At 37.5% G+C, this 16280-nt stretch overlaps 1 protein-coding gene across 1 annotated transcript in view; it reads right to left on the minus strand.

The window, feature by feature from the left end:
- Positions 1 to 3416: 3416 nt before the first annotated feature.
- gabra2a (gamma-aminobutyric acid type A receptor subunit alpha2a) overlaps positions 3417 to 16280 on the minus strand; it is a 41424-nt gene continuing 28560 nt past the window's right edge. The window contains exons 7-10 of the mRNA XM_010750089.3: positions 15770 to 15913; positions 14011 to 14163; positions 7522 to 7724; positions 3417 to 5233 (exon numbers count right to left, since the gene is read on the minus strand). Of these exons, the coding sequence (XP_010748391.1) occupies positions 4931 to 5233; positions 7522 to 7724; positions 14011 to 14163; positions 15770 to 15913 (803 nt within the window). The 3' untranslated portion in view covers positions 3417 to 4930. The remainder of the gene's footprint in view (positions 5234 to 7521; positions 7725 to 14010; positions 14164 to 15769; positions 15914 to 16280) is intronic.

The following is a 16280-nucleotide window of genomic DNA, read 5'->3' on the forward strand; positions in this document are numbered from 1 at the left end:
CTTGAGTTACTGTCTCTAGAAACTAAAGACCAAGTCCAAAACCTTGGCTAGCTGATTCATGCCTTCATCCCCAGACAAGACTACTGTAACCGTTTTCTGACTGGACTCCCCCAAAAAAGTATCAAACAGCTGCAGCTCAAGTTTTAACTAGAACAAAGAGATCAGAGCACATCACCTCAGTTCTCAATCTTTACATTGGCTCCCAGTTAGCCACAGAATAGATTTTAAAGTTATGATACTGGTTTACAAATCACTGACTTGTTTAGGTCCAGAATACATGAATGACATGTTAGCAGAGCATAAACCCAGTAGAGCTCTACTGACTCAGGTCAGATAGTGGAGCACAGAGTTCAAACCAGACACGGTGAAGCAGCATTTAGCAGTTATGCTGCACACAACTGGAACAAACTACCAGCAGGACTGAAATCAGTCCCAACTGCAAGCACTTTTAAATCCAGGTTAAAACATTTCTCTTTTCATGTGCTTATGGCTGAGCTCTTTTAAATCATTTTAAATCGTAATCTTGGATTTGCACTCTCAACTGTTTTTTCTTGTAATTTTTTTTTCTTTTTCTTTGCTCTTGCTTTTAACTGTGTTTTAAATGTTTGGTTTTTTATGCTGTTTTATGCTGTTCTTTTTAAATGCTTTGTCTTTATGTAAAGCACATTGAGTTACCTCTTGGTATGAAATGCACTATATAAATTAAAATGCCTTGCCTTGCCTTACACAACAAGAAACTCTACAAGTTGTAAGTTCTTTGTGTTCTTACTCACCCTGGGTTTTACCTCTCAGGCTACATAGTGCAGTATATTGCAAATTGAAATTATTTCTTGTCCTTGCTTGTTCCCCACAGCTGTTGGGTGAAGAGGGCATTCCAGTCTTGGTCCTTTCTTAAGGGTGATTCAGCAGAGATCTTAATGTGTTGAATATTTGTGCTGACTCCTTGTGACTAGAAGACTAGTAAGAAGCTCTGACAGTTCAGCTATGTAAGGAAATCTCACTGGGATGCTTGGGGCTTTAGTCCTATACACTATAGTAAAATCAGATAATGTGTTACTATAAAAACAATGGCAGTATAAGCAGACATATATCTAATAAAATAACAAATATCATTTAGTGTTGAGTATCTCAGTTAACAGCAATCTTAGACCCCAGATAAAATATATAAATATGTGGTGTAGCCTCATGGATAAACATTTCAACAATTACTGCAATTCAGTGGTGTTATTTACATCAGCACGTCGAGGTTTTTCATGTTTCATATATTTTCTTCGAGGCCTTGGAGTCATAGAAAGGGTAAAGAAAAACAAAAGGGATATCATCAGAACATTTACATATGTGGATGGGTGTACTGTGGGTCACAGATATAAACATCTTTCTTTCTTTCTTTCTTTCTTTCTTTCTTTCTTTCTTTCTTTCTTTCCGTCTATCCATTCTTAAAAAAGAGTCCTTCATATCATCCGTGAATGAAAACATTTAGAAGCTAAATACATGGATTATGATTACTCTAACCCTAAGTAAGGGATGTAGTTAAATAAGTGCACAGTGAGCAGCAGGTAACACTAGACAAACTGGTGAGGGCAGTAGATTGCACTGACCTGATCAGAACTTCATTAGATCTGAACTAGAGTTCTGTGATTTCTGCAAGATTATCCCAATAAAGCAGATCCTGACACAACAGAAACAAGTATCACAAAGAAAGAATATCTGGGTCTGTAATGCCTCACTTTAGTGACCTTCTAACCTAAAACACCTAATGATCCTATAGAAGCAGTCAAAGATATTTCATGTTAGAAATCACTGTTTTGTGTAAATATATTCTTGGTAATTTTCCTTGTGCACATTATCTGTTTTGTGTCCAAATATGCTGATCCTCAGTTATATTGAATTTTCTGAGAGGAATAAAGTAGAAATTCAAAGAATGGTGTGGGGAGGAGTTATGTAACTTCTCTGTGAAAAATGGGAGGAAATATCAGAGGACGTGTTGTAAAATGAATGGATTCTCAACCATATGTTAGGGAGATCTAAAAACCTCTGTTTTGGATGTGAATGTCCTCCTTGATCTTTCTCTGGTCGTCCACTGACTCCTGGGCACTCCTGACCTTTGACCTCTTCCCAGTGGATAGTGTGAGTGGCTCTGCTCTGGTGTTCACACACGTCTGGCTCAGAATTCTGACTTTGTAGTCAAAATTCTTAAAATGCTTACTGACAATTCTGACTTTTAGGAAATCCTAATGCCATCTACCATTACTGGTATTCTCTTGCCTATGGGGTGCATTTGTGAAGGGGCTCATGCTGAAAAAAACAGTGTGCATTTTTGAGAGTCCCTTTTTTGCACATTTACAACAATATTTGTCAACTTTTGTTAACTATTTTAAATAGTTAAATCCAAATATTAAATGTTACACCTAAATGTAAATCTAAATGCTAAATTTAAATGTTAAATCTAAATGTTAAATATAAATGCTAAATCTAAATGTTAAATATAAATGTTAAATATAAATCTTGGCCACCACAGGCCACCTCAGTAAGCATGTTTTCCAAATCATGTAGCATTGGATTCTTGTCAAGGCTAACTTAACTAAACTAGCTAACAGTAGCCAGTAGAGATTTGCTACTAGCACCAATGCACTTTACGTGTAGCACATTTGTTTCTATAAACAGTAAAACTCACACCGGTAAGTGGGACGTATAGAAACCAATGTGTTACACATAAAGTGCAGAAGTCGCCGGACATGTTTGCAGAGCGACTGAGCTACTCGACACCCCCAAAACAGTTTTTTGTACCAGGCTGTAAACATGTTTATTTCTGCTGTGGAGTTGGACATTTTAACATGGGGACTGACTCACTTCTGTAGCCTGCCTCAAGGGGCAAAGATTTACAATTTTTGGCACTTAGACATTGGCTTCATTTCCGCTTGGTTTTCACACATGTAGGCTGTGAAGGTTTTGCCCAGGTAAAAACAGGAAGACACTGAGATTCATTTTCAGTGAATATCACAAGTTTGTATTTGTGGTCATATGAATCAGAAGCCGTTTCTCTGCCTAAACATTTAAAGAAACACAAACAAGGTCAAAGTGTGCAAGAAGGAAAAAAATATTGTATCTAGAATAATGCTCTAAAAAGTCTAGTCTAAAAGTGAAAAAACTGTGTAACATTGCACATGTACATACTGTATATTTATATGAGAAACATATATAACAAATATTTTTGGCAGAAAAACAGACATAATTTCAAAAAACGTAATTTCAGACAAAGACTACATAATATTTAATGGAGTATTATCAACACAATATGCTTTTTGAATGATGTTAAATATTAAGTCTTTTTTTTCCTGCTACATTGCTTATAAAAACATTACAATAAAACAAAACATTTATTTAAATAAACACAAAAATGCATAAAGACATGTATCATCATCCACAGTGTGACACAGTCCACAGTGGAAAAAAGTCTAAAAAGCTGTACAAAAGCTACAGAGCGGCAAAACCGAGTCCAGTGAGCGGCAAAGCACCATGTAGCCCTGGATGTTATAGTGGTCAATCTGTAATGTGGAATAAATTCCCAGCAAATATACTGATATGGTATAGATGTTAAATGTGACAAACTGCTAGTCCAACAGACCCAGACTACTTCCTGAAAACTCAGTTTTTGCCCAGAGATTAATCAGATAACAGTTGGGAGGGTTTCATTGATGTTAATGTTCAGATGACGACACCCAACAGTATGCTTCGGTCAATATAAACATTTTTAAGTTTAATATTTAACCAAATACCACTAGTGGACCTTAATGAATGTGATGATTATACATATATTTAAATCAATATGTTTATGCAAATTTTTCCCAATAAAACCGTGATGCTACTCTGCTAATGCTACATGTGCTGCAAACAGAGCTGAGAGTATTGCGGCTAAATGGTCAACATCACTGAGAGCTGTTTCTTGTCTCTTTTTAATTTGCCAGAATGGCTTGTAATAATAAAAACAGAAACTGACCCAACCCTACTCAGCCATGCTGTATTTTCAACTGAGTGCTGACTCACTGCTTCCCAGCTCCCTACTGCCTAATCAATATAGATGTTTATTAATGATAAAACTGTCAAGAGACCATAAAACTCATTTTAGTGCAAGCAAATATTAGCAGAGAAACAGATTCATAAACATTTGGCATGGTAAAATAAAATTCACAGACATTTTCTTGTAATTATGACTTCCATTAACCACCAGCATTATTCATTTCCCAATCATGGCACAATTTTCACAAATTTATGAGAAAAGAATGTTATTGCTGTTACTGCTGTTGATTATGGACTGTTTCATGGACCGTGGTGATGAAAATTACATTTTTAATTTCCCTCCTGCAAGCTTTCTCCATTTCCTGAATAGAATATCTGACTCTTTAACTTCTTACTTTTATTCTATTCTATATATCTGTGCGGACTGAAGCTAAACCAAAAGACTAAAAAACTCTGAGACACTGAGGCAAACTGTGATTCATTTCTGTACGTTTATCATCTTTCACCTTTAAGATATTCATTTAATCCATTGCTAATATAAAATGATTAATTAGTGCAGTTTTATAGTATATAATAGTTTTATAATACAACAGATGCTACCATGGAATATTTAGAAGTCATAATTAAGAGGAAATATCTTCTTTTTTTATGCAATGTGTTTGTAGATTTGTGACTGACACTGATGAAACTGAAAGTATCCTGTTTAACTATAACCTGGGAAAGGTGCTTACTCTTGTAATATAAACTCTCAAGTCTATTCTAACCTTGTTATGTTTACCTGCTTCAATCCAAAACTGTCCTCAGTAAGGGAAGAGAAAGGAATTCTCTATGCATGTAAACAGTTTCTGACTGACAAAATTAAAACCAACAGATGTATTAATTCCTGAATGGGTTCAGAGCGAGTCCTTACAGTTCAATTAGAAGGATCCATGTCTTTAATGACTGGCTCTCTGTTCAGGTAGGTAGCCCAGTAGACCAGGTTGAAGCTCCCGAACAGCACAGGGAACATAATGCGGGAGATGCGGTCGATCTTACTGACGCTGTTAAAGGTTTTCTTGTTCTGCTCGGGCTTCTTCTCTGCTGTGGTCTTGTTGGGATCGCTCAGGGCGCACTTTGAGATGGTGGGCAACGTGGAGTCCTTTGTGATGTTGGGGGCGTAGTTAGCCACAGCTACAGCATAGGCATTGTTCTTCTTCATGATGGACGCTTCCTTTTTCTGCATGAAACATGGCTCAGAGTTAGTATGAGACCTTTTCAAGTAAATAACACTAATTTCCCATGTTAAATTCATGATGTGGTGCAAGTTTTGAGAGGACAGTTTTGCTCAAATTTTCAAATTTTTTCTAAATCTGACACACTGGACCTTTGATTGTCACGGCTATGTAGTGTTTTTGCCTTGTTTCCCTCTTTGTCTATCTTCACTCCTCCAAACTGCGTGTTAATGACAACTCAAATGAGACTGAAATTTACCTTTCTTCATGTTGTAATAACAATAATTATGACTCCAGAAAAGCAATTACTATAATGCAGTGTAAGGTAGCTGTTAAATAATGTTATTCATAACAGCTGTATTTTACAAGTAAAAATAAATCTATTTAATCTATCTAAATCTCACATGGACTGGTCATGTGCACTGATTAAAATTGAGGTGTATCTGCTTAATCAGATGCGAGTGAGACTCAAAACTACTGTATAGCTGAAACACGTCCTGTGTAGATCTTTGAGACGAGCTAAATCTAGGGCAACTGGACTTGGCTGTAGATCTACAAACACATCTAGCTGCCCCAGATTTACCACTTCTCAAAGAATGGTGACCTCAAGGTTTAAGAACCTTTACAGACTTCCTGTGTAGTGTCATTATTATTGTTATTATTACTACTATTATGTTGTGCAACTTCAGGTCATGCTAACCTCTCTGCTGCCCTCACTTTCTCTTCTCTTTCAGAAATAGTTTTTATTCACTCAATAATCCCAGTCCTTTTACTTGTCTGTTTTTCATGATTAATGTTCAGCTACAGTGCTACATTCATTCATAACAGCTGCATGCACCTCAACATTTCCAGCAGATATTCATGTTATACACTACTCACAAAAAGTCAGGGACATTTGGCTTTCGGATAAAATTTCAGAATGTACCTAAAATACACTCTGACCTTTACAGGTGAACTTAATTTGATCTTCTCTAAACTTTTGAAGGCACTGTCCAACTGTTCAATGTTTTAGTACATATTGCAGAACATGCCGTTCTCTAGTGTCTGATCCATGAATCAACCACTAAATGTTGTGGTTCAATTCAATTTGTATTATTATTTTTTTTTTTTTCATCATGCTGTTCACATTTTGACATCATGACACGAAGACGACACCTAACAATCCATCAACAGTACCTGGCCAGTGTGAGTCTTCAAACAAGATAAGTACTTAGAGGGAAGTGACCTCTGAGTGTCAGTGTGGCAGGTTGGAATAAAGCCTTATTCACTCCAGGGACATAAGTGCCGCGGAACGGCTGCACTGCAGTCAGCCACTCTAATCAATCAAACCATTCCCACCAGGCGCGCTGTGGAACGTCTCAGCAGCGTCCCAGCAGCGACTCTCCGCACTGCTGCGCTATTATTCCATAGCACTTCTATTTTTGTCACGAGCCGCTGCTAAACCGCGTAAATATAAACAGAGCAGATTGCACCAGACAGGAAATCCGACACAGAATCAACATAATAAACTTCCGCCCCCTTTCAAAATAAAACACAATATGCAGTTCATGTAGCCTATGACAACTTCACATCAACATTACGTCATGACCGGTGGCACCAGGTCAGCAGTCAATCGATCAAAGGGTCTCAATATGAATGATGAGAGACTAATTGTTGAAGTGGAACAACACACAATCATTTATTACACAACAGATGCTTTTTATAATCTCCTCCATGTCGGAGAAGCAAAGTCAGCTGTTTGTTGTTGTTGTATCTTTACACACAGTTTATCGGGTGGTCTTGTGTGCAGTCAGGATTCTTGTCTTGCTACGCTGCCGTTACGCTGCAGTCACGCGCCTGCTGGGGATTGACGCCAGGCAGAGGACGGAGCTAAACTGCGGCACAGCCATTCCACGGCACTTATGTCCCCTGTGTGAGTCCCCAGTAAGTCAACTTGTGGACAGCATGAGACCTCTAGATGAGCTGTAATCGATGGTCAAGGATACATGACAGATTACAGAGACATTAACATTTTTTTGTTGTGCTATACGCACCACTGTTGTAATTCTACTTAAATGCTCTACTTTCATGATATAATATCACTGTAGCATGAAACTTTTACATTTTCTGCACCCAGTCAAGTTAAATATCCCTAACTTTTGGTGAGTAGTAGGGCTCTGATATAGCCTAGTATATTTAACCTATAAGGAATGTTCTCTGTTAGTTCATATTGTAGAACAACCCCAGACACAGTCACCCCATATATGATTGATCCTGAAGAGGATTGGACCCTCGAGGTGTGTTATAGCCCTACCTTGTCATTAACAACGCTCTTTCCATCCCAGGCCCAGCCTCGCTTGGTGAAGTAGTTGACAGTAGCAAATTCAATGAGTGCAGAGAAGACGAAGGCGTAGCAGACAGCAATGAACCAGTCCATGGCAGTAGCATAGGCCACCTTGGGTAGTGAATTACGTGCACTAATACTCAGGGTTGTCATTGTGAGGACTGTAGTTACACCTAGAAAAAGAGGACAAAAAAATACAAAAAAACATGCTATTCAGTATGAGAGGACAGACAAACAGGAGACAAAGAAATTGCAATAACCGTTTCAAATACTGATATTAAATCTGTGATCCTGACTTCCTAAGGCAAGCTTTTTCAAATCCTTTACAAGCCTTAATGGCAGCCTGGCCATTGAATGATTGCTTGTTGGAACATATGTTCCATATTCCAAGTGTTATTTACAGCCTGACTCCAGAACAGCAGGCATGCTGAAAGAGGAGATTGGGACAGAGAGTGGTAAATTACAAGATGTAGGTGCAAATATGCAGAGCTGTCAAAAAACACATGTTCATGTTTTGCTGCAGGCATGGGATGAAAATTTCACATAAAACAGAACAAAGTGAAATAGAAACTGAACATGCATATCAAGTCTGTTTACTTGGCATAAGGAGTTCTATTCAGCCTGAGAAAACAGTTTTATAATGTCTTCTGTGACAACAGTTGTACCAACAATGTCTACCAATACATCTCGTCACATTCGCAGTCTTTCTCTCTGTAGTCTGTGATTGATTGGCTGTCAGGTGTGTCTTTTTAATAACATACCAATCTGCATCAACATTTTTACACATTTTGTTCATGCAGTTTGTTTTTATACCCATCTTCAGCAGCCCCCAATCCATAACCTCCAGACAAGAGGTCAGGAGTGGACCAAAAGCATTTGAATACAATCTCTCCACACCAATAAATATTCAATTGCGCAAATTGTCTCCTCATCCTGATTCAATATTTCTAGACCCACAGGTCTTGGTCTTGGTCAGGATTTGGGGTCCTCACATATCAAATGGAAAAAAACAAAAACAAACTCATGAGCTGATAACATATAAATTAAAGACATGTTATTTGCCTATTGATGTCCTCTTCACTTCCGATCCTATGTACTAGTTCAACAGAATATTCAGGGAATATGCTAATAGCCAAATTCCATCCCAACATTTTGCCTTCAATATTGACACAATAGGACACACAGAGTGCACGCAAACCATACTTCTCTGTGGCATCCAATTAGCATGAAATGGGGTAATATTCTGGGTTATTATTGGGTTATATTTTAATATTTGTGCTGACATGTCACTGCAGGAGTAGCCAGAAGACAAACTAACCCAAGGGATAATGTACAGTGTAATACACATTTCCATAACAGAAAACAGACACATAACATATACATAATCCCTAAAACAATAAACAAAGCTGTTATCCCTCAAATAAAATAATACTGAAATGCAAACGTTAAAATCCTGCCCGAGTAACTTCCTTTATGTTAAAATCTATCTATCCAAAAACATTAATAAAGCACTAAAATAGAGGTAGAGCCCTGACCTTTAATGACTCCTCTAGATTTTGACCATTCTGTTTGTAACAGAAGTCTATTCCATAGTGGTCTATGTATAAAAGAATGACCTCCAGGCTTTACTGTTTATTCGCTTTACCTTGCATGAGCGCACACTGCCCTTGGTGTAGTGACCATGCTATGTATGCACCATGGCTATTTGTAACCCCAGATGTTAAGCATATGGTTGAGTTTCAGCTGTTACAGGCCCACCTTCTTGTACTCATTACCACCTACATGTGCTTTGGGAGGTTCATCGTGGATTTAATGAACATGTTGCTTTGTATAACCTGCATTTTGTTCTTTAGCCTCTGTACCAAGCAGAGCAGGGGTAATTAAAGACACTGTATCCAATTTTTTTATTGCAATGTCACCATGCCTTGTTCTGCAGGAACTCTTCGACTAGTAGCTGGAGAGGTGCCAGTTCACTTCCTGGGCACTGCTGAGGTGCCCTTGAGCAAAGTACCAAACCCCTAACTGCTCCCAGGGTGCCAAGCACACACACACACACACACACACACACACACACAGACATGCATGTGAATCTTGCCAACAGTGGACTTTGTATTTTCATTGTTTCTGGTCATTTTAAAAATACAAAAATAAAATAGAAATTTAGTTTTAAGGTATTTTATCATAATATTACTTAATATGTGCAGCCGTTAGCAATGTCTATCTATCAAAGAGGGGACCTCTATAGACTACAGTGTAACTGTCTGCAGTAAATAAACACTCACACACACGCACATACATACTATCTGTGCTTCAGGTCATATTTAAAAGCTCCCTATCACACAGTAAACACAGCACCATCCACTATAAGAGGATAATGTGCTTTCCTTTTGATGTTGGTTGCTTTTATGGAATCTCATCAGTCTCAGTATTAATGACAGCATGCTGAAGTATTCACAAATGTATTTCAAGATTTCTATCTAAATCACTCTCCACGTAAATATTTTTAATGCACACAAATATATTTATCATGCTATTAAAAAAACAAAAACATACTTCTTGTTTTAAATGATAATAGTAGTTGGTGATAAAAATGCACAACTATTTATTTAAAAAGTATTTGCAAAATTATGAATACAAAAAGCTTTGTAAAGTGAGTATCAAAATATGTTTTTGATGAAAAAAGTGGATTTCTACTATATTCTAGTGCAGGGGTCTCCAAACTCCATATTTTACAATGTGAAGACGCCTGGGGGACAATACAAACATTTAAAAATGAAAAATACCAATAAAAGTTACATACAAATGTTCTGTAACAATTTTGTTTTCGTTGTCATAATTATTTTTATTTTTTTTAAATGGCAACGTCACCAAATCTAATCCAATCAGGCATGAACACATCTAAAAATCAGTTCATCCTTCCTTTCACATCTCAAGTCAGATAACAAAGAATAAATTGTATGGAACATGGTAAACTTGCATGAAGTTGATACAAATCTCATTTAAACATGGCTTATTATGAGTAATGCAAAGTCTGTTAACACTGAAATTTAAAACATTTCACTCTTCACTTTAACAAAATCATTCAGAAGGTACACATATATAATACCAGCAGTTATGTCCTTAAAGGTATAAATGCTTCGTTATGTCAACCGAAAAAGCAAAATCTTCCAGCCATACAGTATCTGACAATCCCAGTGGGCCATAAATAATATATTCTAAAAATGAAGCTTTGGGCCGCATGAAATCTGACTGCGGGCCGCGATTGGCCCCTTGGCCGTACTTTGGACACTTTGGTTCTAGTGCAGTCAGAAATATGTTTGTGAACAGAATTTTTATTTTCCATATTCATCATGTGTGCGCACACATAGATGCGCAAAACCACAAACACTTACTTTACATTGCAATATTTTTATATCATTGTTACTTTACCTTACAATATTATTTATATCATGGTTACTTTACCTTACAATATTATTTATATCATGCCACTTTTACCTTCACACACACCTCTTCCCTTTTCATATTTCATCCTTAGAATATTTTTTTTTGGTTTTTTTTTTGCACTTGCCTGCATTTGGAGCAAATACGTAAATTACTATTGACCCTTCGACTGTTGACCTTTTGGTTATGATATTTACAGAGGTCATCCATTTTTAATCTGAATTCCAATCAGGTGTGACTTCATCATGAAGGCTGTATAAAAATGTTCACATTCTAAAAGCATGCTGGCGTTATGATTATAGTTTCTGCACTGGTCTGTGGTGCTGAGCCCTCCCCTGAATGTCCAGACCTACCCCACTGAGTGTGTCTTATGATTACATGTGACGAGTAAAGTTGATTGTTATTTTTGTGCCAGTGAGCCAGCCTGAGAGGCATCACTCATCATGTCTGTGTGTAAGTATGCAAGCTTCATACTAATCATTTTACCCATAAAATACATAGGTCGCTTTGAATCAAGTCTCTGCTCTCTCCTTTATGAAGTCACAGAAAGCCTTTTAACACCTTTCCTTTCAGCTCTGTTTGTCACCATAGATAATGACTGGATTTTTTTAATGTGCATTATTCTCCATGGAGAGCATTACACCCAGACAGGTCCCTGACATTTCACCAAATGGGAAATCAGAGTGCCAGTATGGGTCCACTGGCAGATATTTAGGCAGGGCGAGACCTCCCTGCAGCATGACCCTCATCTGGTGGCCAGCCTGCAATGGCCTGATAAAATGTTGCATGTCAGCATGAACACCCCGTTCATAGTCAGGACTGCAAACATGGGCAGAGAAACCCTGCAGGTTCAGTGGAGGAGAGGAAGACTGTTTGGGAATCTTGGCAGGGATGTTTGGCTTTATGTGCATTTCAGATTTATCCCAATAAAAGACACCACGGTTCTCTTTTCTACCAAATGTAATACAAGAAACAATGGAAAGAGTAGTCTCTGTGTCCATCTTTTTCATTTTAATTTACTCTTGAATTCAGCTCTTAACAGGATAAAGAATTCTGACTTTGAGAAATATGGAAATCTTTTTGTAATATAAGTTAGGTTCCACTTGACAACCTCAAAAACTCTGTTCACATGTCTGTTCCACAATCAAACGTTGCATTTAAGGCTTAAGAAGAATAAAACCATCTTGCACTGTGTCAGCTCCTCCTTCATAATATTTTGATCACATTTTTTGAAAGCACATTACACAAAAAGTCCCTTTATTCATCTTTTGTTCATTTTTTTCCTTTTGTTCTATGTTGAAAGTATTAATGCAACCATGTCAGCAGGACAGAATAAATATCAATGAATGATTCTTACCAGATCTGTTATCCAGCATCTTATACCTTATACTGAAATGAGACTTCATCATGCATGTTTAGGTCACAGAATGTTGTAATTTCTCATATTTATAAAGTGCAACCAAACTCTAAGTCCATGTTTTTGTGGTCTTTTACAACGACCCATAGACTTAAAAGAGTTTTGGCACTGCACTTTGTTCTGGTTTGATATATGATGTCATTATTTTTTATGCTTGCATTTACTATATTACTCAGTACTTAATATTGCATAATTGTTGATACATTCAGTACTAAGTGATGATGTTTAGGGGATGATGTTACACAGAAAACCTGCTGCTTGAACAAATAAATTGTACTGTGTTAAATAAAGACGGTTAAGCTGATTTCAGCTGTTTGTATTTGTTTGCTCATAGATAGGGAAGGAACATTCCCACACATGGAATTCACCTCTGCAGTGCCTTTTGATTATTTTATCAAGACATTTCTCATGGTACACTTACAATGGGTCACTATAACTTGTAATATTTTTATATCATAGTTACTTTACCTTACAATATTATTTATATCATGCCACTTTTACCTTCAGTACTTGTTTTTCTGCACATTGTCTGTTGTTTGCAGGTTGTTTTGTTGTTTTGTTTTATTGTGTAGGTTATAAGATACTTCTGTCTGTTTGTTGTGTTTCTGCCCTTTCTACTTCTAACAATTAACTAATTAATACTACTACTACTACTACTACTACTACTACTACTACTACTACTTAATAATAATAATAATAACAATATTAATTATTATTATTATTAGTAGTAGTAGTAGTAGTAGTAGTGTAGTAGTATTAGTATTAGTATTATTAACTAATTCTGTAGTGTACATTACACTCTGCTGCTGTAACAAGTACATTTCCCTGTTGTGGGATGAATAAAGAACAATCTATTCTAATTGAATCTAATACAGGAGGTGAATGACAAGGAATTTCCATTTGTTTTCTGTAGGTGTTTTTATGAGAAGGTGGATCTTTTAATTTGAGCAGTGCCGAAGGTTGGCATGTTCCACATTTTATCTAGTGTGTCGTGAGGTGTCGGACATACTGGTCTGGTCCTGGTCTTGGCCTTGAATTAGTCTCGCCCTGCCTCGGTCTTGGTCTTGTCTCAGTCTTGGCTGACAGCCTTTCATTTACTCTGGTGACTTACATAATTTAATCAGATTCACATTCATTTGATTTATTTCCACATTTCCACTGAGTGTAAGGCCCCTGCAGACCAACCATAGCTGTGTGTGAAAAATGTCAGTGCTCTAATTCAAAGTGAAACTCTCTGCTTTGCTGCAACACAACGTGATGCCACAATGACCACTCAAACACATACACACATGCACATTTTAATTTGTTGTAATGAAAGATAAAACTGTCTTAACTTTCCAGAGTTGTAGAATAGTGTCTGTGAGTGTTACAGAATGTTGTCAGTGTAATCTGGACTTTCTGTATTATGTTTCATTGTCTCTTCTGTAAAAAAAAAACTCAAACTAAAAAGTGTAATTTATTGTTTGGAGGGAACATGTGACATCTTAAAGTATGGAAGTGTGTAGTGTATGGAAGGATGGAGAAATGCAACACAGACACAGATGTTCTTTTTCCCTGGAAAATGTGAGTAGAGTTTGTTAATGTTGAACTGATAAACTTACCAAAGACAGTTCTGGCTGGTACTGACTCTCGGTTGAGCCAGAAGGAGACCTGGGAGAGGATGACTGTCATGATGCAGGGCAGGTAAGTCTGGATCACAAAGTAGCCGATCTTCCTCTTCAGATGGAAGTGAGCTGTCATGACTGTGTATTCACCTGAAGACGAGAAGGGGAATGTCAATAAAAAATACATACATGACAGACATGAAGTGATGCATTTACCAAAGAAAAGAAAGACTTTTTATACTTCAGTATGGAAAATATTCAATACATCATCAGATTTTTTTTTGGGCCTTTTATGCATTTAATGATAGGACAGCTGAAGATAGACAGGAAGCAGGGGGCAGAAAGAGGGGGAAAGACACACAGTAAATGGCCATCCGATACGGGATTCAAACCGGGGCCAGCTGCAGCGGGGACTGTAGCCTCCACACATGGGGCGGCCGCTTAACCCACTACGCTATAACCGCCCCAGCTTCTCTACTTTTATAATCATGCTGATATTTAAGCATGATTCCCAATATGTGTATATGTGTTTTTTGGCAACCATTGTGTTAAATGTCACTGAAGAACTGCATTGCTCAACAGAATTATTATTATTATTATTGTTGTTGTTGTTGTTGTTGTTGTTGTTGATTTCTGTGTATTTGTGTCATGAAACTTTGCCAGATACAACATGGAGCAGCCTTTTGATAAGCCACGGCCTCTTGGAGCTTGTACTGCTGCTGTACGTAGGAAAACAGTCAAAGTATTTCCGTGAGTTCATGCAATTTGTTCCATTAAAAATGATGTAAAATAAAATAGTTATAAGTAAATAAAATATAATACATAATATGATTAGCCATTTTATTTGAATTCAATTGCCGTGCACTAAATGCATGAAGTCACTGAGCGGCAGCAGAAGTTAAAAACAAATCACCATATTCCAGCTGTTGCTGTATATGTTAGCAAACAGTCACCTACTTAAACATCCAGCAGACACAATTTAGCAGCACTGCAACTAACAGTGTTTTTTATTGTTCTGTCAGTTATTTCTAGGATCTATCAATCATCTAGTTCCCTTCTTTTTTTGGACATCCACAGCTTGACTCTGTACAAAGCTGTGTCCGGGTCGACACACTGCCTCCTTCCTGTCGTGGGACTGCAATGGGTGACACACTGTTGTGGTGTGTATACTTAACTCCTAAACTGCGGGATATTTTATAGTGGAGATTGTGGATTTTACGGTCATAGTGCATATTTATTTTAGGTGTGCGGTCTCTATCTTCTGTTCACCACCTCTACTATGTCGCGTGCTGGGGTGGTGTCTAAGAGCAGATCTGAAATTAGAATGAAAACAGGATCGAGATCCTGACCAGTAAATACAGATATTTTGATTACTTGCTACTGTCTATAAATCCAGATATCTGCTCCTAGAATAACAGATGTCCTCAGAAACACCTTACTGACTGAGCGAGTGGCTAAAAATTGAGTTTTCAAAGTGAGTGACGCGCTCTGAGCGATGCTTTGCATATATTTCAATGATGTTTTGGAGGTGACACACACCTCTAGATTGCTGCTGTTGGTTGAAAATGCAGAGGGTAATGAGTGTTTGTCTAAATCCTGTCTAGAATGTGTGCTGTATGACACCCACAGACAGCCTCTCTGGGTGGATATTATAGAATTGTGCAAACAAACATGCTAACATGGAAGTCAGAGTTTTGGTTATTTTGTCTTTTAATAACTCAGAAAGATGAACAATGCAATGTTTTAAAATGCTCACCAGTGCTGGATTTAATGGTCTCCTTTCCCACCGTCTGGCCCACCAAGTCATACTGGTTGAGTCTGGATCCATCAGCTGCCACATCCACTGACTGGGAGGCATTACGAGTCCAGATGTAAGTAACCTCTGTCTTAGTGTAGGCATCTGATGTAGAGAGAGCAAGAACACTGATCAACAAACCAACCCATCAAATCTATCTCCATCATATGTGACACACCACAGCACTGTATTAAAACTCTTGGCTCAAATTACAGAGATCGTATGTACACCTCCCCTGCAGACCCTGACATTAAGAGAGCTCTAATTACTCCCACACAGAGAATCACACCCATGACACAGTTTTATCACACAGTATGAAGAACATACTGTGGTGTGATTCATTTGGACAGAAACAACTTTTAGAGTTAAATAATAGATTCAACTTTCAACCCAGACTATAATATGATATTGTTTCCCATGAATTATAACTCAGCAACTCAACACTACTTAACACAACTTTGGACAGATTTGT

Source organism: Larimichthys crocea, chromosome V (assembly GCF_000972845.2).
Source record: "Larimichthys crocea isolate SSNF chromosome V, L_crocea_2.0, whole genome shotgun sequence".
NCBI lineage: Eukaryota > Metazoa > Chordata > Actinopteri > Sciaenidae > Larimichthys > Larimichthys crocea.